Source organism: Balearica regulorum, chromosome 2, assembly GCF_011004875.1.
Source record: "Balearica regulorum gibbericeps isolate bBalReg1 chromosome 2, bBalReg1.pri, whole genome shotgun sequence".
NCBI classification, from domain to species: Eukaryota; Metazoa; Chordata; class Aves; order Gruiformes; family Gruidae; genus Balearica; species Balearica regulorum.
The window spans coordinates 152,342,923-152,368,763 of record NC_046185.1 but is presented as its reverse complement, the minus strand read 5'-3'; the positions used below and the strand labels follow the sequence as shown (position 1 = coordinate 152,368,763).

The 25,841-nt window shown below is 40.6% G+C and overlaps 1 protein-coding gene across 4 annotated transcripts in view; it reads left to right on the top strand.

The window, feature by feature from the left end:
• The window catches only part of NRP1 (neuropilin 1), a 114,512-nt gene extending 89,030 nt beyond the window's left edge, over positions 1 to 25,482 (top strand). Inside the window, exons 11-18 of one of the 4 annotated variants that reach the window (XM_075746525.1) lie at positions 469 to 613; positions 3,558 to 3,662; positions 6,666 to 6,725; positions 13,932 to 14,069; positions 17,916 to 18,187; positions 18,688 to 18,781; positions 20,399 to 20,455; positions 21,706 to 25,482. In XM_075746525.1, the coding sequence (XP_075602640.1) occupies positions 469 to 613; positions 3,558 to 3,662; positions 6,666 to 6,725; positions 13,932 to 14,069; positions 17,916 to 18,187; positions 18,688 to 18,781; positions 20,399 to 20,455; positions 21,706 to 21,995 (1,161 nt within the window). In that variant the 3' untranslated portion in view covers positions 21,996 to 25,482. Of the gene's footprint in view, positions 1 to 468; positions 614 to 3,557; positions 3,663 to 6,665; positions 6,726 to 13,931; positions 14,070 to 17,912; positions 18,188 to 18,687; positions 18,782 to 20,398; positions 20,456 to 21,705 lie in introns of all 4 variants that reach the window. The other 3 variants (XM_075746528.1, XM_075746526.1, XM_075746524.1) reach the window with 3 other exon arrangements.
• The last annotated feature ends 359 nt before the right edge of the window (positions 25,483 to 25,841 follow it).

Genomic DNA, 25,841 nt, shown 5'->3' with positions numbered 1-25,841 from the left:
TATGCCTTTTGAAATAACTACAACTTGTGAAACTCTGTCACTGGGGGAAATCAGATTGAAATTTTCTCTTGAATAGTTGGATTATTATTGTAACCACTTAAAAGGTGACAGGATCTTCACCTCAGCCATTTTTTTTTCCCTGAGAAGTGTTGAAAATGTCACCCAGTTAAACCCCAGATCAGAGCGTCATTTAAAAACATGTCTCATTAAACACTCAGCTCTTGTTATGACCCTGATGGATTGGTTGCTACTGAGTTTATGAAAAATGAAATGCATTACTTTTCTGAGAAGCTTTAACTATGTATTTTCCCTTCTCATTTAGGACAGGAATGCCTGACACTTATTAAGCGGTTAGAATCTGGCCTACTGCTCACCGAATTCAAAGACTAGAGAATGAAGGGAAAAAGATGAGTGTTGAAAATAGCTTGCTTTTTTTTTTTAACAAGTAGCATTTGTCATGCTTTGCAGACTTTTGAAGGCAACACCAACTATGACACGCCTGAACTGCGGACTTTTGAACCTGTATCGACAAGATTCATCCGTGTCTATCCTGAGAGAGCCACACATGGAGGACTGGGGCTGCGGATGGAGCTGCTGGGCTGTGAACTCGAAGGTAATTGCTCTGCTAGAGATGAATGCACTTTATTATTTTCATAAATACATCCTACATTTGGACTACTGCTGAACACTGCTGTGTCTGTACAGGCAGCACATCGGACTCTCGCTTCCATGACTGCCATTAATGCTGTTCTTGGCCTAATCAGTTCCTTCTCTGCAGACATTTGAATATGCCCAGGGCACAAATATTATTCTTTCTCCCATCCCTCTGTTGAATCACAGTGATATTCTCCACATGGTTTTCTGTTCCGTTAAGCAGCATTATGATTACACTTTCAAGAAGCATAGAGCTATTAGAAAAGAATAAAGACAGGAACTTATATTATATGTTACCATGATACAACCCTGGAAGAGATATTTTCTGAGAATGAAGAGGGAGCTTTGCACCAAATAGAGCAATTACGTCCCTTGCTCCTTCAAAGGACGTGAAAGTCACACCAGACACTATGGTGGGCAATGATTACTTGGCTGGACAGGCTCTGTGCTCTTCCTTTTTGAGGACAAGAGGGGGCCTTTCTGTTCCTTACCAAGCTTTAATTTTGCAAGACTATGTAGGAGATGAAAGACCAAGAAAAGCAAAGTTTAGACATTTATCCTTGGACTGTGATATGAAGTCAAGCTTTGATTCTTGTTATATAAACAATAATTACTTAACTTCATAGATAACTACAGATAACACCATCTGAATTTCACGATTTTATCTGATGGATGATGGTACAGTGGTGTGGTTTATAAACCACACAGCTTAACAGTACACAGAATAACAAACCATGTTACTCAGGGTTTCATATGATACCTCATAGAGAAGTAGCTGAACAGGCTCCCAAGATGAATGGAACTGACTGCTCTGCCTCCATTTATTTCTCGCCATTTCTCCCCCAAGGCGGAAGAGTGGGAGGCATTAGCTGTGAGAAGTCATGAGTTCTGTGTTGTTTTTAGTGAAGGCCAGATTGAGTAAGTGTGCTTTTTACTTGGCCCGGAAAGTGGGGAGGTTGGAAATACTTCTTAGTTCCCGCAGGAAGTCTTCATTTCCTGTGGGAATGCTTAGTTCCTGCAGACTATTGTGCTACTTGCTCAGAAAAAAGAAAACCCAGCACCTGCCTTAAGTAAACTCACAACCTGTAGGCCAAGTCCTTCAGCCACAGGGCTCCTATAGCCACCTAGGCATCAAGAAGTGAGCTCGTGGACCACCTTACAAGAACACATTGCTCAGTGAGATGGAGGAGCCAAAAAAGGAGACTGACCAGGCAAAACACCTTTGCTTTTAGGCAAACGGCAGTAGCAAGTATAATTTTTCCCTGGGACACATCTTCTTCCATTTGTCTTCCCGCTATGGTGTACTTTTGAAGGGTGCTCAACTGTAGGTCACCCATGGACGAGTGAGGTCAATTCCCATTTACCTGTGGGAGAAGCATAATAAGAAAACTTTGTTGTGTAACTATAACAAGAGAGAGTTGAAGGAAGAGAAGTCACTTGAGATTTACTGAGCAGGAAAGGACTTGAGATGGGGAAAAAAAGTGTGGAGGTAGGCACAGAAAGGAGTAGAAATCAGCTCTCCAGCAGTAATGAGCAAGGAGAAGCTTTGTGTGCTCAAAGCATCCCAAGGGACTTCGATGAAATGATGGCAGAGATGCAGGCAAGCTTGAGGCTATAAAGGGGCATGAAGATCAAGATAGGAAACTTAACTCAATGTAGAAAGCTAGAGGGAGCTCCCAGAGTGGTTTTTAAAGAGATGTGGGGAACAGAGGCTCTGCATAATTCATAATAGGTACAGAACTGTTTCTTTAACTAGGGCTAGATGGTACCTGTACAGCATAGATTGGGGTCCTAAAGAGCCATATTTCATCCCAGAATATAGCTACTTCAGAAACTACCATCCCTCCTGACATTTTCAGGCCAAGATGTCAGTGTATAAGATCTTATGTGGCCAGCAGGCTCTGGGGGCAGTAGAAGAGCACAGAAGAATCCAAAATAGGGACGCATTATTTTATAGCTTATAATGAGAGTAAAACATTGTTAATGAAAATAACAGTAGGTGGGAACAGACAAAAGCCTGGATTGCATTCCCAGAGTGGTTATCTTAAGCCAGGGAACTATACTTGCAGCATAAAACATAAACCTAAACATAACACCAAGTACCTGTATTCTGATTTTCCAGATGTGATATGTTTTGCAGATTCTGGGGTACAGATATGTTTTCTGGCACCTTGCACAAATCTCAAACTTTTAACTGTAATAACAATGCTCAGGCTTTTACTGGTTATGCAGCAGCTACCGGAAAGTCATCACCAGTGAGAAGCAGGCAGGTGGCCGGGAGGGATGACTGACATCACTGATGTCTTATTTATAACTTCAACAAAAACAAAAGAAACTCCTTCCAGATCTCCTCATTGAGCACAAAGTGATTCTACATCACCCTGCCTTCCTGCTGCTGTTACCAGGACTCTGCTCAGACATTTCCTTTCTTACATGTGCTCTGCAGAGGTTTCTTCAGCAATGTGGTGGGTGCTGGAGAATTGCCACCTTGAGGTTGCACCTCTCCTGCTCCTCTGCACAGGTCCACTCACAGGCATTTTGGCCTGCAATAAAATGATGGGGTTTCTACCCCTCCCCACGCCTCCTGTTCTGCCTTGCCAGACTTTCACTTTTTGTTGGTAGAAACAACAAACACTCATCAGCTAGTGAACAGAAAGTCTGCAGTTTTGCTGCCCAACTCTGCTCAGCCCTTGAGCTCAGATGCAGCAGAGTGCCTTGGCAGAACAAGGCAAAACAGATACGTCCCATTGCAAAGAAATACTAACTAACCTGCAAAGCAGAGTTGCTCCTTTCCTCAGATACAACACAGGAAGACAGCATATGGTGCTTATCAAAATGTTACTGCCAATTGCATGCTGATTCTCCAGCACATTTTTTAACTGCACGACTGGATTTTGTTTCAGCTCCTACTGCTATCCCTACCGTTTCTGAAGGCAAACCCGTGGATGAGTGCGATGATGACCAGGCAAACTGTCACAGTGGCACAGGTGATGACTACCAACTGACAGGTGCAGAAACCATCTTCATTCCATTGCAGCTTCATTGTAGCTCATATCCATCACCCGTTACCAGCTAAATGTTTGCACTGATTTAATCACTCAACATAAATGGACATTGGTATGCAGTTCATATTGTCAGTGCTGTCAAAACATAGGCATCTGCCTTTTACATATGACAATACTTTTGATTGTTTTCTCAGCTATGTAATTTTTGAAGCAAATAATAGTGACTAGCTGGAAGAGAGGGCAATTTTTTTGAGCAGGAATTGTGTCTAATCAAATGTCCTAATCAAACCTTCTGTTATTAAGAAAAAAGCTGGACAAACCTTTTGAAGTTTACTGTCTGAGATTGAAGAACTCAAAATGAAATATTGTTAAGGTTCAAGATATGTATACACTTCCATACCTAAAATTTAGTATAGGACTCAAATCTCAGCCCCAAACCTTTCCCAGACAGAAACAAAGCAGACTGGTTTCATCAAAGCATACTCACACATATACCACCAGAAATATTTCCATGAGCTTCCCCACCAACGCTGCACTACAGCCACAGAGGAGCTGATGTTCTCCAAACTGCCATTACTAGCAGAAAAATAGGAGGGGAAGACATGACATAGTCTGCATCTGGAATGGAGGAAGCTTGCTAGTTGTCATATTCTCCCACTTTTGCACAGAACCACTGTCCTTTTGAGAGAGCTGACACTGCACCACTATGTTTTTGATCTCTTCTTGGAGGTCACTTGCTCCACAAAGCTCTGGGCCTGTTTGATGAGATCTTCCTGTAGCAGATCTGTACATCTACAGCAATTGAGCTTATTTTTGGACACAGCGACACAAGCTATTTCATCACTGCTCTCTGGTGTGCTTATCTAATAAATGTTTATTGCTTCTTATATACATGATATAAATTAGCATTAAAATCTGGCAATAGCTGTCCAAGAGGACACTGGGAAACCTTAGGTAAGAGATTGTCTTTTTGGAAGCAGCCAAGTAGAACATCTGAAAACAGATAGAAATGAAAGTGCAGTTTCAGCATCAAACTCTTTCTGAGCTTTGCCAATGTCTCCTGTTAATGCATGTTGCAAATCATAAATTGAAAAGCAGTTCTTGAGTGGAAAAGACGCTGCACGGTCACTGTCACTGCTTTTCAAATCAGTGTCCCAGATGAATCTTATTCTTTTTGAAAACAGCCATGCAGGGAGTCTGATAAAATAGTCTGTATTGTGTTAAGGTAGGTCAGAAAGCTTTCAGTGTTACTAAACATTGCAATTTATTTATTTTTCTGAAAGGAAAGAGTCAGGTCAGGAAACGCTGGGGCTTCCTGCAAAGCCCTACACTGAGGGCTGGCTTGCAAAGCCCAATAGGTAGAGACATATTTCACAGAGGCTGCATGAGGGAAAGGAGACAGATCTATGCAAGCACCTTCCCTGTTCATGCATAGTCTCTGCACTTCAGGGAGCTCAGGACTGCATCCCACATGTCCCTTAGGGAAACCTTATTGAGCAGAAGAAACTCCCTCTGGCAATTTTTGCAGGTTGTGCTTAGGGAGCAGTTTATAATCTCTCAGACAAGTGAACAGTCACCAGCCTTCCTGAGCACCAGCTCTTTTGGGAAACTGAACCTATTTCGGTACTAAAATTGAAAATTACTACATTGCCCTTCTAACAAAAGGGGAGACACTTTACTATAATTTATCACTATACCACCTAGAAACCCTGAGCAGTGCGTGCCCAGTTGTTCTAGATGCTGTAGCAACGCTGCTTTGTATGTATGATGTTACCTGTAACACTAAAATGCACAGAAGTGATTTTACCAATAATTTCATTGTAAACATTCTTTTCTTCCTCCAAAATGCATAGAAGGAAAGTATGTAAATCTCATGGCCCATAAAGGATAGCAGGGCAGTACAGAGGGGATTCCACCGGTGCCTTACCCTCTTTTATCCACTCTCGATGCACGTGTGGCGCCCGCGTTCTCATGGGTACGACTGTTAGAGTCGCTTCCCTGATAGCACTTGCACATATGTGAGTATCACAATGAAGCCTCCCTTGCAATTAACTGTAATTGTGCTGTAGGCCAGATTCCTTCCTGCTCTATTTGGACCCCATACAGAGCTACTCTATTTGTGTGCCTTATAGCATTTCCCATCAGATCATTCTCACAAACATAAAGCTGATATAGCTTGGCCATTCATTCTCATTGGAAGTCATCATAGTCATCTTTTCTATAATGCTTAAGCACTTGCTTGCTGGAGAAAAGCCATTGACTGGTAATCAGCACCCCACTGCGCATTTATAATTGTGCTAATTTACTTTTTGTTTCCTTTATCAATATGAGGCTTGCTTTAAAAAGTCAAGTATTTAAAAAATATCAATTAGTGAGCCTAGGAGAGGGCCATGACCCCACTCACCTCTTGTTCATCTGCTTGAAGAAGACAATAAAGGGGAAGTCCTTAATTCCTCCTGCTGTTTGAGACAGAAGTGAAACCTGCCTTAGACTATAGCCTAAAGTCGGGCAGTTCCCATGCACCTCTCGTGACCTGGTCTCACGATGCAGCTGTGAAACTACGCACCGGGAGGACCCAGCAGGGCAGGGGCTGGAGGACCTCACGTCCCTGGTACGAGAAACAACATGTCGTGGGTGAATGCACAAACTGGTGACTGTCAGGAGGTGCGATGGAGACAGTCACTGACTTCCCATGTGATTTGGAGCAAATCAGTGTCTATAAAACAAGGACGGCCACAGGGACATGGTGAGGATTGATCAGTTGGTGTTTGCAAGGACTCCAAAGATATAACAGCTTTATTTAATGATGAGTTCTTGTTTTCTTTTTTTTTGATAAAGGAAACCAGATCTTTAATGTCATATTTTCTGGCTTAAGTTCACATACTCAGTTACCTACACATCTAATAAAAATGGTAATATTTCAGATTTATATATAGGCTATTCCTAATGACTGCTGTGTCTTTTGTTGTGTCACATGTATCATTATATGTATAATTTCTTTTCCAGGTGGTACTACAGTGCTGAATACAGAAAAGCCAACAGTAATAGACAACACATTACAACCAGGTAAAAAAAAAATAATATTTTTTTCTTATTGAAAACATAATAAATTCCATACTCAAATTTTATGCCAGAGACAAAATAATGAATTGCAGCACTTCCTGATTTCCCATTCCCTAAAAGTCTCTGAAGTAAAGAAGCATCTGGTCTCTCAGCTCTGTACAGTAAATATTTTATTCCTTTCATCCACATGTAGACACAGCAGAGAACAAGATTTCCTTCTGCATCAGCAAATGCCAAATGCTGACAAAATTAAACTAACTTAATCACACAGTGCACTCTGTTTAAATGTGGCATGTCAGTGACACAAAGTGTGTTTGCAAACTCCAGGAAAACAAAAACAGCCACACAGGCCTACTCACTATTTATATCCATGGTTTTACAAAACTAAGACAAGTTTGCCAGTTTTCTCCACCAGGGAGCTGGCGGTTTTACAATATTGTTTCCTAGCAAGTTTTCTCAAAATGGGGTTACATAAACTGCTACCCTAAACTTGAAAAGGGAAAAACAAGTTGTCACTGGCAGCAGGTCCTTTGTACTTAATCAATACAATAACTAGCAGCTTTTAAAATCCTTAGTTTGCTGCTTCCACAGCTTTCATACTATTTTTTTAATATCCTGTACAATTTACTGGAGTGGGGGAGAGGCTAGATTTGGGCAGAAAATCCAAACTCCAAAAACTATGAGCACCAGTTTAAAATCCTTTTCATTAATAACTGTGGAGCCGTAAAGAGGTCAGTTTTCAGTTACTCCCATTTCCTCCATTAAAGCACAGTCAGGCACAGTCTTGCAAGTGATTTATTAACGGGGTGGGTAAGTGTTTATCATTGTTTCCTCAACCATGTGACACAATCCGCTCTTGCTTCAAGTAAAAGAAAGGGACTAAAGGACACTGATGGTGTTGACCAGATTAAGAGAGAGAGCTGACTTAACTCAGGCGTTATTCCCACTCTTGGCTTTGGCCTTCTGATATCGCAGAAGCAAATGCTTTTACTTCTCAAAATTTGTCTCCAGGGCCATCCAGTTGGCTTAGTCAGCATGCACTATTTCTAGCTCTGCCCTGCTTTATGAGCAGAGGGAGACTGTGGCGTACCAGTGCAATGAGAAAGACGATGGCAGGCTGCTCCGCCTTTGCGGGACACCTCTCCCTGCTGCTCTACCACAGTCCACGTTGCTGAGGGGCTGGAGCTGCTGGGGATCCCACAGTTTGGAACGGGATGGGGGATGCAAAGGAAGAAAGGATGCTGTGCAGTGGTTTTAGAGTAAAATTTTTTAAGTTTTATGTCTGAAATGGTCTTTCAGCTTTCTATTTTGCTGAGATGAAGGATTTTTTACAGGTTTTTTAACTATCTTCTTGCATTTAAATAAATTTCAAACTCACAAAGTGCCTCTGTGCAGTGCAGTTTTCCTCCCTCCTCCCGAGTGCCAGTTGCATTTGCAGGTTGCGTTTAGTCCCCTTGGCTTGGGTGGGACTCTCCAGTAACAGATTGTTTCTGCCAGAGATTAAGATATCCTCATTTTCTCTCCTTACTTCCCTCCTGCACCACCTTTGCTTATTCTGTGATGAGCCAAGTTTTTTTCTTTACTAAAGGAGTTTCTGAGGTTCCCTTCAGAGCATGCCAATGTTACTTCCCTGCATTGTGCTGGTAGGAACTGTTTCCTTCCGGGGAATAAGGGACAAGTTCACATCCCAAACTCCAGGCTCCCACATGGCAGCACATTATAGAGATCATAGATAGAGATCAGTCAGATGCTAATAAATAGGAATAAGGTTTCCAGAATCTCTAGTTTAAGACTTAAAGGTTTCCAGCTGCTTCATAATCCCTCACTGAAAATGAGCCAGAAAACTCCGAAAAAGGGGCAGACAGAAATTCCTCTCGACATGGGGAAACCCCTCCTGGCATGAAGGTGGTGAAAGCATTTCCTTCTGCTAGAGGGGCACGGCTGGACCTGGCTGGCATGATGAAGCACCTTAGAGCAAGGGGCCATGCAGCTGGGAGCGAGAGTCTGCTACGGCAGCCATGAATAACAGTTTAACCTGGCCTTGAAGTTACGGAGCTGCCCAGGGGCCCCCCTGGCCCCCCCAGCCCTCAGCTGGCTGAGGATCAGGGGATCGGTGCATTCCAGCTCTTTCAGCTATTCTCAAGCTGAACAAGGTATGAATTTAACAAGCCGAGGACTGAGCCTTCAGCTTCAGCCTTAATTCCCTCTAAGGGCTGGTTTACCTTAAGATCATAGAATCAGAGAATTATTAAGGTTGGAAAAGACCTCTAAGATCATCAAGTCCAACCGTCAACCAAGATGCTAATACACCTTGAGGTAAATAATGAACTCCAAGCCAAAGAGCTATTCGAGATCAGTTTCAGGCTCCGGCAAATAACCCTGCACGAGTCGTATCGTGCCAGTGCTGGCCACAGCAGCTTGTGCCACGGTGGCTGGGGACAGAGATTTACCAGCTCCCTCAGTAGCAGCACCTGCCGTGGTGCAGGTACTTTTGCAATAGGTGCTAACGCTGTGTATTGCTGCCCTCCTGCCTGCATTCAAGCCTGCAAACACCTCTAATCTTGTTATCCCAGACTAACGTGCTTGTGTGTGTCAAAGCCGGAGATTATCCTATTCCAACCAGCTTTCATAAACTGTGGAAACAGTTAAGAGCAAATAGCTGGAAAGCCTCCATGTATAAACAAGCTTTCCATCAAGGAGACTTTTACAGTTCATTTTAAGGGCACTGAATTGTAAGGAAAAAAAAATCATGATTTCAAACTGCTAAAAATGTTTAAAGGTTTGGATTTTTTTTAAGAGAGGATCTACTTTCCTCCTCAAACTTAAAAAGATGCCTTTAACAAATCTGTCTCTCAAGGTAAATACCTTTCAGACCTCAGTCCTAAGACTCACCAACATCTAGTCTTTTTGAACACATCTTTTTCAATTCCAAAGGACTATTTGAAATACTTGACTCTTAGCTATTTACATACAGAGCAAGCTGTTCATTTACATTATGTGCTCTCAGCATGTAAGCTCAGTCCTTTGTAAAGCGCACTGTTCAAGAAGAAAAAAGTATCTTGTTTTTCACACATGTAGTAGCTATTTCAGAAAAATATATCTAAGAAATCCTGAGGTTAACATTTCTGCTATGAAATCATTTAAAAGTAGAATAGGTCTGATTCTTATTTACGATGGGACAACTTTGCTTCAATAAAGGGATCTTAAAGCAGTTAAATTATCATTTACTATCATTTAAGGTAATTCTGTGCTGCCAGGATAAGTGGTATAAAAAGGTGAAATGCAAATATGAACCAGACCCAATATACTACTTTGAAGTGGTCCAAATTATGTTTGCAATTTCCCATTTTAATGTTGATTTACACTTTGGCAAGACGATCCTATAGAGAATTTTCATAGCATCTTTAATGCCATCATGCTCCTTCTTGCCTCTTGTTGGAGGAGTTATAAAAATATGTCAAAGTCTGTGGGCCACGAAAGATTAATGGACTTGCAAGAAACTCACTCAACTAGATTTTCAAATGACTTTCTTGTTCGTGTGCAGTAAAGGTTCCAGCTGTGAGCAAGATGTGGTCAAGAAGTACAGCTGTTGGTTATTCTTTGAGAGGATAAATCTGTTTTAATTCAGTATCACGTACCCTACATTTTGAAAAAGGCATATGGGATTTCGTCACACCTCCCTCCCAGATTCTCATCTGAACTGCTGCTATTTGGTTACATAATAGCTGCTTTTCTTCATCCTCTCAATCCACACAAACACGGAGATCAATCACCTATTGGCAGGAGAATTATCCTATGAGTAGAACGGGCCAGTGCTGCAGAGGGAGCCCACCATATCCTACTTGTCCCTACTTTCCTTCCTTCCACCAGAGCTGCCAAGCTGTGGTTCAAGGGCAAAGAAGAGGACAGATTGCCTGTAGCTTACTGTGAGCTACTGTATCAGCCCCCTGAGACCTTTAATAGAAGTGCTGAACTATCCTGTCTTTTGCTGGGGCAGATCCATTGTCCATACGACTAATGAACCTATCTTGATGCTACAAGTGTCTATTATTAATTGGTTAGCAGGTCTATTTTTTTCTTTTTATGGGTCCATGGGAGAAGCACTGGAAGAGACATAAGAATAGACAATAAGAGATGGCATGTTTAAGGAGCCCATAAAATAAGAGCACTCTGAAATGCCTTGCCTTTGACCTTCAATCCCATTGCTGCGATTGTCTAAGCAATATATTAACACAATCACTTTTAAGAAAACAATACGAACCTAGAAAGAAATAGCTAACTGAGAGCAGGTTACTGCTCAAATTCTGCTTAATTTCAGGGCATTCTTACTAACTTCTGCATGGAAAAGAAGTTCATTTTTATGCTACACCATGCTGTCTGTGAGTCCGAAGCCAAAGAATACAGGCATGGCCAAAGCATATCAGACTTAGGCTCTTTGCCAATTTCCTGGACTATATATTTCAAATGAAAGTGTAAGAAATTCTTTATTAGATACTGTGAAAGTTAGCTCTGCTTTGAAACTCACCTTCTAATCCCAATGTTCAGAACTGGCTCCAGACCATGAAGCAAAAGGCTTCTGTCACCCCCAGCACTTTAGAATTAACAATTAAATTCTGGATATTTTCCTTATCCATTTCAGTGTCCAGTTCTCTTTGAATTGTGTTCAGCCTTACCAGCATTTGAAGGAAGCAAGTATCGCTCACGTTATATGAGAATTTTTTTCCTTTGATCCGCATTGAACTTCACTGGATTATCTTACAGTTCTCAGACTATGAAATGGAGAAAACAGAATATTGTAATCTTCCGTCTCTGGATTCTTCACCCATTTACATACTTCTCCTGTGTCTTCTGCTATTTATTTTTATTCAGAGTTGAACAAAACCAGTCCTTTCAATCTCTTTGTGCTATGTGCTCATTTATGCTGTGTGATATCTTCAGATTGATGTGATCTATCTACCACTGTTCTCCTTTCTTGTGGTTTGAATACCACACAGGCTATCACTACCTTTGCATGATATAATCCTTCGGGATTAATAAGATTAATTTTGTTTTACGTTTTCTAAGACCTTTACTAAAGTTCTGTTTCATGGCTCTGATGTCAAAGCCATGCAATATAGCTCTCCCTAGGCTTCCTTGACAATGAAAGGCTATTTTTCACAAACTTAAAACCCTTTAATTCATTTCAATGTCGCTCTGTTTCTTTAAAAACTCCCCTTGATTTTCAGATGTCCTCTTTTGGGCAAGATGTCTTTGATCATGGCCTCATTGTCTAGAAAAAAAAAAAAAAAAAAGACCATATACTGGAGAAAGAAGCATAATGGATTGCCTTTCTGCACTCATGTGCACACAGGCTTCTTCAACGCTTTGAGCCCAAAGAGAGATTATTCCTAGAAAGGGCTAGGGTCCTCCAGGAAACATGTTTTCGCCACATTGAATTCCTGTGCCAGACATTATCTGTTTAATTCATTTGTTCCCAGCTAGGATGCTGTATTCGTGACAATGTGGAGTAGACTCTTCCAGAGGCCAGCAGGAGGGAGTGGGGAAGCAGGCGGGATGGGGCAGATGAAAGGAAGGAGCGAAGAATGAGGGCTCAGCGCGGAGAGATGCCACAGTATGGCCGAGGTTCTGACAGGTGGAGAAGAGGGGCAGGAGCTGCTGCATGCTCAGACCTCTCTGCTGACAGAAAGAAATTTTCTAGGGGCCAGAGGGGAGAGGGTACAGTGGCTGCAATGCAGGAATCCAGTGAGTTGAGTTAAAACTGTGTCTGGGAGCAAGGACCCACCAAACAAGAACACAGCAGGCAAGGAGAGAATGATAGATGAACCCTTTTTCTATCTCTTCTGTCTCAACCTACTCACCTGAGGTTTTCTTTGTGTCGACACAATGATTATTCTAGTTTACTTGCCATTAAAATCTGGGTTGTGAGTTCAAAACCCTTTCCAATCTTCCCTGGGAAGCTCGCTATGTGGAGGATGTCTTTGCCTCTTCAGACTGTAAGAGCTCCACCTCAAAGGTCTGGCCAGCCACAGGTCCCAACACACTTCCCATATTTCTCTGTATTTTCCCACAATAAACAAAACACATTCTAGGGGTTGCATTATCTTTCCTGGCTTTTTTTTTTTAATCATGAGCAAGAAACACAGTTCTTCCCCCAGAGATTATATTGATGGGAGCACAGTCCTTTGTTCTTAGTTCATACTTGCACAAAGCATCTCATTAAAGTAAACCTAAGTTATTCCTTTAATAAGGCGTGAATCATGCCTGAGAAAAGACTTCAGGATTTGGTCACATTGCTGTGGGAAGGGTATTGCTCTACTGGGAGTTGTCATTGCTCAAGGTGAGGTAAAAGTTCATACCGATGGGATAGGAACCAAAAGCCCAAAAGATTTCAAACTGCTTCTGAAAATAAGAAATGCAAGGGATTTATATACTATCTTTGTATAATCTTTCCATTCAAATTCCAAATCCTATTGAAGAAAATAAGCTACTATGTATTAAACCTTTGGGCAGAATTGAAGAGAAGCTGAAAACAAGATATGATCTCATCCTGACCATAATACCAGACTTCCCTTGTTTTACGTGGAGCTTGTTTTGAAGCTTATTTTGAGTTCATTTGGCAATCAGCCACATTTCTCCCTTTTCCATCTCAATTTGTCCATTTCAATGCTGCCATCTTGTGGGCCTACTTAACCATCTGGAAGATGCCGAAATAAGTTCCTTACTGAAGCCATGTACTATACATTTCACCAGAAATCCTTTCCTGCCAAGGACATTCCATTAATGTTTCTGCCCTTTCTTATTTTTGTCCAAATCTTATTGTGAGTTGTTGCAAAATGTTGCACCATTATGGTACAAATAGATATTAGCAACCAGAAAATCTGTCTGATAATAAGCCAGAGCTTTCTTTTTGAGTCATATATATTACAGCACAATTATCAGCTAATGTGGGCAAATCAGAAGAATTAATCTAACTACAAAAGATTCCAAAATATGGGTCATAAAGAGACAAGAAACAACTACACCATTTACTAGAAATAGTCATTCTTCATCTGTTTCCCAGCAGGCTTGCTCTTGCTATAGCTTCTCAGAGTTTCAGGTAGGAATGGTTCTGTTAGTGGTCAGATGCATGCATTTGGTTTTGAAGTACAAAATCTGAATTACGCAATTACTAATCACATTTCATCCCTCCTTTTCCCTCTTTCCCTGCAGAGCTGCCACTATACAACTTCAACTGTGCCTTTGGCTGGGGATCCCAAAAGACTTTGTGCCACTGGGAGCATGACAACCAGGTGGATTTAAAGTGGGCAATCCTGACCAGCAAAACTGGGCCGATTCAAGACCACACAGGTAATCATGAGTTCATGATTTAGCCATTTTACATGGGAATAGGTTGTTCTGTTTAATTCCAGCATGCCTTCCAAAACCGTAGGAGAGTTGAATTATACCTAAAATACGAGGAGTCACAAAGATGATTCTCTAGGCGACCTAATCTGCTATATGCAGTCACAACTGACCATAATTGTCCTTTCTGTTGGGGAATAAAGATAATTTATTGTCAGGAATTGAAGATTTTCCCTTCCCCTGACTTGCCTTTGGATAACCATCATCTGAGGTAGAAAAAAAAATCTGAATGACCAAATATTCTCCTAATATCACTTACCAAGTGATAGAGACATGAACAAACCTCACATTATTCCTGTTTGTAGTTACAGGGAGTTTGCCCACCACAGAAAGCTATTCTAAGTGAAACTTCCCAGATGGATGTATTTCCATGCCCTTCTCCTCTCCAGCAGGAGTTGGAGAGTATAGCCATCCCTTTGCTCACACAGTTTTTCCAGAAATATCACCCTGGGAAATTGATTGGTTGGTTTTGTAGTATCTAACTCATGGCTCTGCATAATTAGGCAATAAATATGCTGCTGGCTAGTGGAGAAGGGAGGGCACTGCGTGACCTGCACAGCCTCTCACTTTAGTGTTCTCTCTTGCATACGTGCAGATTAATCAAATGTGTTGAGATGAATCCCCCTTCCCACTTCTGCAACCCCTTTGCCTAATGAGAATGACAAGGAAATTAGACAAAATTGGACTTTTTAAATTCTGAGACACTTTCAATTGAATCTTAAGACAAGTACAGTAGTTTCAGGGAAAAAAAAAAAAACTTATAATACTTTGACTATAAATGGCATTGTACAAATAAATGGCATCAAATTAACTAAATGCAGTTAGCTGAAGTGAAGGCTGTAATGGTGGAAAAATTGATGTAGAGTAAAGTGAAATGGCTCAGTAGGATCTGACATTGAAAGGAGGTTAAAAGCTATGTTAGCCAGAGACTGACAAAATCTAAAAGGCATGCATAAGTAAGGCTCTAATTAAGACAATGAAGACAGAGTTCCTGACCCAGCACTGCAATAATATTCTGGAAATGAGAACTATCTGCACTTTGCAACCAAGGATTATAGAGAGACTGAACCTGTCTTCAATCAAGAGAAGAAGAAATTATATTCTTCAAATGAGATTTTGTTGTTTCCACTGGGCCCTACTAGTTATTTGTTCCATTAGCTGTAGCTTCAGTAAGTCTTAGAGGCAGCCTCTTTTTCTCCTTACTGCACTAACTTTCAATATTTTCCAAAATTTTCCTTCAACTCTAAGGGCACCTTCACCTGCCAGGTTTGCCATTCGCCTCCCAGCAGGTACAGAATGAGTGGGGTGGGTGTGAATGCAGACCATGAGCAGTCTGAACGGCACTGATGTCCCAGACAAGCTCCTCAGTGTCACCGCTACACAGCAAGGCCACCTTACATATTGGGAGAACCACAATGAGCAGCTCCCAGGCGTATCTTGCTCTCAGCTGCACACGTATAAAGCTGAAGAAACTCCACAGAAGTGATCTTCAACAGCAATTGCTTTAAGACAGCAGGACACGCTGTATGTCACTTCAAATTATACGTGTTATGATTAAATCTGACCAGAGTTAGGTCTTCCAACTGAGACAGCCATCCTAATGCCGTGATTATTTTCCTTTTTTCCTCCCTTTGGATTTCCCTATCACCATTCTTTGATGAGATTTGCACATGTTGTGCTGCCCTCTGCACAAAGGAAAAGCCCTCTGCAAAGTTGGAAAGAACATACAGGCACAAGCACTGCTGCTGAAGAAGCTGGACAAGATGTTACTACAGTAAGACAGAAAAAAGGAAAAAAAAAAAAGCCTCATTTTTTTTGGCAATTTAATATTATCTTCCCCTATAAAATTCTTTCAAAGACCAGATACTTCTACATGCATATTGGCCAGGATACCTCTGACTGCCCTCTGAAAAATCCAAACAAAAGAAAACATCCTTGTCTCATGTTAGAAGACATATTTCTCTTTCTCATTTATTAGGCCCACTCCTTCCAGCCACTGGGTTTAACCCACCTCTCTTTGATCCTGGTTCACCTTTTACTACCCTGTCCTTCTTATGCTTCCCAGAGTAGCAATGCTTATCTTCCCTCTTCACTGGTGCAGAACTATACCTTTACAATCCAGCAAGTCTCCATTATACATTATTTGAAATGAAATTCAAGAATATTGTGTATAAGCAAAGAGCAATGTTGGTAAAGCACCGCCCTTCCAAAATATCTTCTTTTGCCTCTTTTATTTTGTTTACGCATTGGTATAAACAGAGATATGTATACTTATTTCAGCATTTGAGGAACAGCATTTATTATTATTACTTTTCTCCTTCCTACAACTTTATATCAATGCCAGTAAACGCTGTCTCCATCCTTCTGTGTGAGTGCATTACACATGCAATCTATTCTTGCACACATCAGAATGAACTTCATATTTTTCTGCCATAATTCTCTGCAAAGAAGCTGTTCAAAAGCTGACTGGAATTGATGCCTGTCTGGTGTAAATCAGAAGCACTTCTCTGTAGTCAGTATCTTACTTAGCAATTTTCTGTTACCAAACTAATCACTCCCACGTGCTTCTCTCCCAGTGTGATTAAGCAAGTAATTTTCCAAGTTAAGGGTATTAGGTGTTCAGATTTCAATGTGTATAAATCCATTGTGCTCTTCAGAAAATACCAGCCATAATCTTAACTCTTTTGGGAAACGGCTCACAAATATACAGAGCCCAATATATTATTACAAAAAATCAAGGGAATAACTCTGGCACTGTTTGTGACAATGCTCAGACTCTATTTAGGAGCACTGTTTAGATTTCAGTTCCTGATCTCTGACCATAGCTGCTCAAAGCTATTTTATCCTCCAGTGTTCTTCCCATTCTAATCTTGCCTTCGCAAGCACAGATTACTTTAAACAGAGATTAAAAATAGATCTTTGCACAATTAGTGTAGAGTAGGCCTCAGGGATTTCTGTCTAGCCTGCTGAACTAGGGCTGGCTCTCTTCAGGAGGTGCACGCTGACTGATGGAACATATGCTGTCACACCAAACATGCTTTGCCTCCTTCCCTGAGCAAAAGCAAATGCCCTGTGTGTGCCACGTAGTGAACATGTTCTTACAGTTCACTCTTGGCACAAAGCATCCCAGTGAACATCAAAGGAGACTGCCAGAAGAAATCACAGAATCATTGAATAGTTTGGGTTGGAAGGGACATTTAAAGGTCATGTAGTCCAACCCCCCCTGCAATGAGCAGGGACATCTTCAACTAGATCAAGTTGCTCAGAGCCCCATCCACCCTGACCTTGAGTGTTTCCGGGGATGGGACATCTACCACCTCTCTGGGCAACCTGTTCCAGTGTCTCACCACCCTCATTATAGAAAAATTCTTCCTTATATCTAGTCTAAATCCACCCTCTTTTAGTTTAAAAGCATTACCCATCATCTTATCACAACAGGCCCTGCTAAAAAGTTTGTCCCCATCTTTCTTATGAGCCCCTTTAAGTACTGAAAGGCCACAATAAGGTGTCCCTGGAGCCTTCTCTTCTCCAGGCTGAACAACTCCAACTCTCTCAGCCTGTCCTCATAGGAGAGGTGCTCCAGCCCTCTGATCAGCTTTGTGGCCCTCTCCTTAGAGCACATCAGCTGTCCTAGAGCCCCCAAACCAACACCCTCTGACTCTCTTGGTTGTGAGGCTTGACCCATCAGCACGGAAAGAAATCAAAATGATCAAGGGTGGTCGGGGCTTCTTGGGTAAAGAAAGAAAATGAAAACTGGTGGCTATTCCTAACACAGTCCTTCTGTCACAGTAGGAGATGGCAATTTCATTTACTCGCAAGCTGACGAAAGCCAGAAAGGCAAAGTTGCCCGACTGCTGAGCCCCGTGATTTACTCGCAGAACTCTGCCCACTGCATGACTTTCTGGTACCACATGTCCGGCGCACACGTAGGCACCCTGAAGATCAAACTGCGGTACCAAAAGCCGGATGAATATGACCAGGTGCTGTGGACGCTGAGTGGGCACCAGGCAAACTTCTGGAAGGAAGGACGCGTTCTTCTTCACAAGTCTGTGAAGCACTATCAGGTGAGTTTGGCTGCTCCTTGCTGAGCAGAGCCGAGGCCAGTAAGACCTTGCTGGTCATGTTTTATATACTGTAGCAGAAGATGTCACTGAAGTATTTGTGTAGACTGTATTATACCTACAGATGAGGTGCTGTTGCTGTGACAGTAATAATAGTCACATATTTCATGGTATCTCAGATGACAGTGATACAAGCAATTTCTTATCGAAGGCCAAATAAATACTTTAGAAATAATTTCTCATTTGTCACAAAACTGCATCCTTGCCACAGTTTTGCCGCTGATGTAAAAGTCTTTAATGAAGTTATGACATTATATAAATTCACATTTGCATATGTAAGTTCATAAAGGCATGCAGTGCAGATTGGCAGGCCACAATCAAAGTACATGTAAATGTGGCATAATGACAAGTGAAGGTATGTGTTAACAACTAAGTAAGATATCCTGAATGCTGCAATTGTGTGTTAACATGAAAACAATGTGAACATTATCTTGTTTTGCCAGGTTGTTATTGAGGGAGAAATTGGAAAAGGAACTGGAGGAATTGCTGTGGATGATATTAAAATTGACAATCACGTAGCACAAGAGGATTGCCGAAGTAAGTATGAATAGCAAGAACATATAGAAATCTCATCCAGAACATTATTTATTTTGTTTTGATAGCTGTTTTTATCTGTGAGAAAGGGATAGATAATTATTGGCTATGTAGGAAGTTTTGCATGGAAAACATCCTGATCTGTCCCATAGCTTTATTCGTAGTAACTGCTACTGGTGTCATCTCAGTACTGCAGCAACTGCAGTCTTTTGGATCAGAACTGGCATCCTACTGACATAGGTCACAGCATGTTCATAGTCTCACATCTCTCCCTGTATTTTATATTGCCGCCCTCTCTACATTTCTCTGCTTTTCCTAATGCTTTTCTCTGTATTAACTAATGCTCAAAATCCAGTTTTATTTCTTCACCCTTTTTAGATCACTTACTACCAAGCCTACTTGAATTCTATTTTAATGGACCATATCAAACCTTTACAGGATACACAGATAGGGTGAAATGGCCCCTGCTCTGTCCTCTGCTGTTCTGTAATTCTGAGTTTGCTGTGACTCGTTTGCTGTAGTCACCAGCTCCCAGGCACGTCGGACACAAAGTAATCTTAGAACGTGGCCTTTTCCACGTCTGAGCCAGGCTGTTCCTGAGGTCCTATTTGAGGCTATTTAAGTCCTCCTATTTCTGGCCAGTCTTGAGTTATTCCAGTCACTGCAGATCATATGTACATTGCATACTGCACATAATTTGGCAGCAGCAACCTCAGATAAATGCAAACAACTGAACCCTGTCCTTCATGATGGAGATGAAGCAATGACATTTATGTAGGAGAGGGAATAGAACTGAGAGCCCTCAGCATTAGGAAGATAAGCTTATGCCATGTGAGTTGGTCATACAACTGAGAGCAATAACGGAGGGTGTTCCTCACCTTTTGTAGCTAATACCCTTTTGAGGGTAACATGACAGACTTCAGCTACATGGTAGTTTCACTGCAGGATGAGAAAACTGTACAATCTCTTTCTATGACAGTCCATTTTCTGGGGTTCATCACATGCCACCAGAGTGACAGTTATGAGGAAAGAGGCAGGACACACCTCTTGGTCCTCCTGCAGTGTCCTCAGTGCCAAGAAGGCTGCTGGGACCGCAGTGACGGTATTTACCTGCCTCCAAAATGAGAGAGGAATGTAACTTCTTTCTTACCTCCACATGCTTTGGTTGTTCAAACTGAATGCTGAGCAAAGATTTTGGCCTGTGTGAGCTAAAGCCAAAAGCTCAGTCTGAAGCCCAAACACAAGTGGTCTCGCTGCAGTCAGTGAAAGTATTCTTATGATTAACCATGCCTATGCTGATGAAGTGTTATGGAATTGAGCTCCAAAATTGTAAATACAATGAATGAGATGCTAATTCATCACACTGATTTCCCTTTCCCAGGCATGGAAAAACCCTGCTGATAACTAAAACTGTGCCAAGACTGGGTGGGGAGGAGTTTTTAAATCTTTTTTTTTTTTTCCCTCCATTAATTTTCAGAGCCCATCATAATGAACAGTTCTGTCAAGCTGACATAATGATGCTCTGACACAGGAAAATCTGCTATACCATTATTGCCAGCATGATAGTCAATCAGTGTTTGTAACCCTAATAATCAATGTCAATTCTCTTTGCTTCATTAGAATCAACTGATGTGGAGAATGAAATAGATGAAGAAGACCCAGAAAGTAATCAAACAGGTAAAAATTGTGTTATTGTTAAAAGGGAATGCATTTTAAAGTGTATTTTCATGTGAATTTGTGTATTTTATTTATTTATTTATAGATTAGATCTCTAACTGCATATTGTATTAAGGTTTTTTGATTTATCTAGATCAGATGCTAAGAAGGCTTACATTTATTTGAAGAATGTAATAGTCTTATTTTTCTATGTCTTCTCTATCTTATGGACTTTGTATTATTTATACCTATCTCAAACCTTCCAAATTTTATATCCATAATTTGTTACATTGCATGCATATATATGCATGCACACTATAGCTCCTCTAATATTTTGTTATCTAGAAGGCTTGTCCACAGCTGAAGAAACAACTATCATTATATCTTACGATTTATGACTCGCACAGTGTCTAGGTAATTAGGCTCAAAACTCTTCAGGCTAATTGTTTCACAGACCTGGCTGAAAATGTCATTTTATGACCAGTCTACCAAAGCATTATCATTTTCAATGATGATAGCTGTAAATGGATCATTAAATGGATCATAATTGTCATATTGTCCCAATAATAAAATATACTTGCATTTTGCAGGCAATGAGCTTAATTTTTTTCTGTTACAGTCAATGGGATTGCTATCATTGATTTCAGTGAAAGCAGAGTTTGTCCAAAAAGACTTCTGGCTTTTCCTGCAATAATTAGTAGGGTTTGCAAGCTTATTGGATCTCTTTCATAAACCAAAAGGGTTGAGGGAAAACATTGTTATACCCAGTGAATATTTTATACAAGGGGGTAGAGTGCTTTTCTGTGTCAGTTCTGTCACTATTTCCATTTCAAGGTCCAATCCTGAAGTCAATGAAGTGGAGATGGATGCAAAATGGCTGCAGATTCCCAACTGATGTCTAAGGCTATAAACATTCACACTGAGCAAATAAGATGTAATTAACATTTTTGAACTAAATACCGTAAGCTGACAAAATATAATCAAAAGGTCTGGTTATTCATTCTCAAGACTCCCACTTGGTCCAAGGCAGAGTCAGACCCCTACTAACATGCAGCAGAGTCAAGGATTGGAGAACTGTTTTTAAAAAATCAACAATTATTTGGGCCACGTTATAGTTTTCAGCTATTTATGACTACCTCCAAGAAGCTAGGTTTTCAAATTATGTAGCAATTTATGTCAAAAACTTGATGTCTTTTCTCCAAATTTCCAACTCATCGAAGTTCTAACTAGAATCAGTTCTGAAAATTTTGCAATTCTTTACTCCATTTCAGGGTTTACGCCTCCATACCATACAGGCGAGGACTACGATGATAACATCTCCAGGAAACCAGGCAACGTCCTGAAGACCCTAGATCCAATCCTTATTACCATCATAGCCATGAGTGCCCTCGGGGTGCTTTTAGGAGCCATCTGTGGAGTTGTCCTGTACTGTGCCTGTTGGCACAATGGGATGTCAGAGAGGAACTTGTCTGCACTGGAGAACTACAATTTTGAACTGGTCGATGGTGTAAAACTGAAAAAAGATAAACTAAACACACAGAATTCATACTCAGAAGCATGAAGGTATAAAGCGACTGGAGAAGTTTCAGAGAATCGGGATGGAAGGACATAGCTCGATCGTGCTGGGGAACTGTTTTGATCTTTTACTGTACAGGCTGAAAAGTGCATTGATGACACTGAGCCAAGCTTTTCTCAGGAGCTTCAATGAGTGTGTAACCGACAAACATGGACAACAATCTGTGTTAACAATCTGAATCATGTACAGTCTGCTTTTTCTGTTGGTTTTATTTGAAATAATCAAATGCTGGTGTTGAGACCAAGTATGATTGACTTATAGTTCATTTTGTCTTTCTTTCTCTCCCTCTCTTTTGTTTTCCGTTAATGGATAATTTTGTTTTTACTGTGCAAAATCCAAGATGCTGTCACAAAATGTATTCAGTGGGGTCCCTTGGATGGACATGCTGTCTGTAGCTCAGTGCCCAGAAAATATTGGAGTAACAGCAATTAGTGGACTCCCGCACTTGTATTTGTGTATAATTGCTCGTGTTGTGCATAGGCAAAGAAGGGTTAGGATGTTTTTGAAAGTACTGCTGCATCAGTACCGATATAGTGTGTCAGCTCTGTTTACGAAGCAATACAGTCAAATTTTATTGATGTTTTTCAGTGTTGTACTAAATTTTGTGCTTGTGAACTCCATAAAAGAGTATGTGCCATCATCAGACACAACTGGTAACCGAGTGTACTGCCTAAAAACTAAACAAAAAAAGTCCTTGGCACTGGCTAGTGTATGTCCTCTCAAGTGCCTTTTTGTTTGTACTGCTTCTCATTGTGTTAACATTAACTACAGCTCTGCTTCTCTGCAGTTATGCCCTTGTCTTTAATCATATTCTGATGGCTCACTGGCTAAAAGAAAAGTATATTTTAGTGTAAGAAAGTAGCCTCAGCAAGGCAAGAGCTAAACAGATTTGACAACCTGGCTCGATTGTTCTGCTTTCTGTATTTCAGCTTCATGTCTCTTGACCCTTTTGTATAAAGCTGCAATATCCCCTTTTATTGTTCTTTCATATAGAATGTATTTTCAAATGTAAAATCTCTTTCCCTTTCTCTTCTCTTCTCTTTCTCTCTCTCTTTCTCTCTCTGACTAGATTGCATAAGCATTTGCCATTGCCAAGGAAAGAAAACTGCAGCTTTAACTTGTTGGTAATGGCAAAGGATTTTATTAGACTTTGTGTTAAAAAATAAGGGAAAATTCTTAACTTTACCCTCCAAAGTCGAACTTTGGGTTTCTTCTTAACAGCATAAAGTGACAGTATCTTTTTTCCTGAAGTCATGAAACATGTCTTTTATCCTGAACAGCTTGCCTGTTAATTACACTAGGGAAAATGATTCTCTTACTGAAAAGATTGCCTTTAAAATGAGAAGTTTCCTCCTCCTGCCCCTACCTGAACCCAGAGTTCTGTTCTCTCAGTAAACGTGTATTTTCATGCTAATCAATGCTAATTGGGCTTATGCATGGGTACTGAGGGCAGAATAAAATCCCACAGTGTATGTAGGGTATGTTCTTACCATCCTGTTATACCCAATTGGCATTTCATACCAGGAGGTTTCTGTTTGACCAGAAGTGCAGATAGTGACAGATTCAGTGAGCTGAGTAGTGTAAGCTGTCAGAAAAATGTGTTTGACAATTACATGGCAATTTTTTAATATTTTAGGACAAATATTATTGGATAAATAATATTCAACAGCCTATGCAGCTGGTCCAACAGGGTAAAATGAAACAAGAGTATGTTTCCCGCAGGGGTCCATAGGAGGAGGCGAGGGGCTGGAGGGGTCGGTCCCCTCCTGCAAGAGCGAGGGGAACCCCTATGTTTTCTGCGCTGACCCGCACACAGCACAGCCATAACGGGGGAGGCAGTGAAGAAGGCAGCTTTAACCTTCCCCTCGGTATCTACCAACCAGCAGCTAAAACCAGCGCAAACGTGGGGAAAGGAACATGCTGCAAAGTGCTGAATTAATCTTTTTCCTCACTGAATTCCTCAAGTAGAGTCGGGGAAGTGATTGTGACTTTCTGAGTTAGTCTTTTCCACAATTGCTTTTGTAGTAGAGCAATGAAGTATTCTGTCCAGGATTAGGACTAAAGAAGGGCTACTTCAGCCTTAAATTACTAGAGCAACAGAATCCACGCCTATTTGGCAATTAAGTGTTTCGCAGCATATCATTTCATCAATACAAAAGATAAACCAGAAAAACATGTAGAAAATCCACCAGTAACCTAGAAATTGAAGAAAAGGGAGGGAGACTGGAGGTAAAAAATATGAGTTTGGGAATTGAAAATATTTTAAAGGAAGATCCAATAGAAAAAAGAGTGGACAGTTGCTACTTCAAAGGAGTCCTAACAACAGAGACTATAGTGAATATTCAAATACCCATTGAGATGCCTAAATTGGAAGAGTAACCTCCCCAGGCTCTAGACCCTGGGTCCTCCAGAAGGTAAGACACAGCACCTAAGGCCTGAAAGTTAAGCCTAAAATTTAGTCCATGAAATGTCCCAAGTGACAAACTCACTTTGGCAGAGGCAGAAATTTCATTTGTATCCAACAGTGTAATTTGGCCATAATGGTATCGCAGCAGCTAGTTAATTAACCCAAAGAAAAAATGGATTTTTCAAAATTATTTTCAGCACACCACCACTGTGTGATGCAGGTGTTAGGGTCTGTTCTCCTTAGCTGAAAAAACTTCTAGTCCACTACCCTGACTTGAGTTACATACATATATTGCCTTGAAGAGAAAATCCCATTGGGAAGCCCGAGCCCAAAACCTTTTGAAATATTCCCATGGATTTCAATAGATCCTGGACCAGCTCTTGGTCTTGATCTATTTGAACAGTAAAGCTGGTGGTTGGTGGTATTTTTCTTCTTTTAACTTAGTGAGAATAGTGAACATAAAAAGAAATACATCTCCTTTGTGGTCTTCAGACCTTATTATGATAATGAGGATCTAGCACTGAAGATTTGATTTCTCTGAAGGTAATAGAATGAAAGTTGCCCTTCAATAAAGGAAAAATGATACTGCAACTTTACATTGAAAAGTATCTTGCACTGATAAATATATTTAAAAGAATTATATGTTTATAAAGTTATTAATTTGTAAAGGCAGTGTTACAAAATGTTCAGTTTATATTGTTTTAGATTGTTTCATAATTTTTAAAGTGTAAAATAACATATTTTTTTCTTTATTGAAAAACTATAAAAATCTTCTGTAGTAAAATGATTTCATTTTACTGGTATATTATTGCTTCATGTTTTGTACCATCATAAAACTTTGTGCAAATTTTTTTTACAGAAATTTTTATTTTCTATGACAATAAGACACTTGTAAATTGTTGTTTCAAAATGAACAGCGAAGCCTTAACTTTAAATGACATTTGTATTCTCAGACACTGAGTAGCATAAAAAAAAAATCACATAGAACTGAACTGTAACTTAAATTTCCAAACTATGACTACTACATTCCAAAGAAACAGTTGAATTAAACATTTTCATAAAATATCCCATACCTGATGTATTTTATTATACTAAAACAGATCGGGTTTTTTAAATGGCTGGTTTTATTTAGCATCTTGCAACAAACACAATGTTTTAATCATGGTTCCATTTGTTGGTAGGCATCTCCAACAAACACACACACCATGGTGGGACCATTCATGGTTTAGGATGGAGCGATTCACCCACTGCCTGCCCAATTCTCTCTCCCTGCTGGAAGACACTCCCACTACATGCCTAACTTTTAGCCAAACAGCAGGGATTTAAGAGGACAAACGTGCCACCACTGCTCACAGGTTGTAATTCACCTCACTGCTGTGGGAAGCCCAAGCCGCACACCCTGCATAGGTCATGCGTGTGCCTCG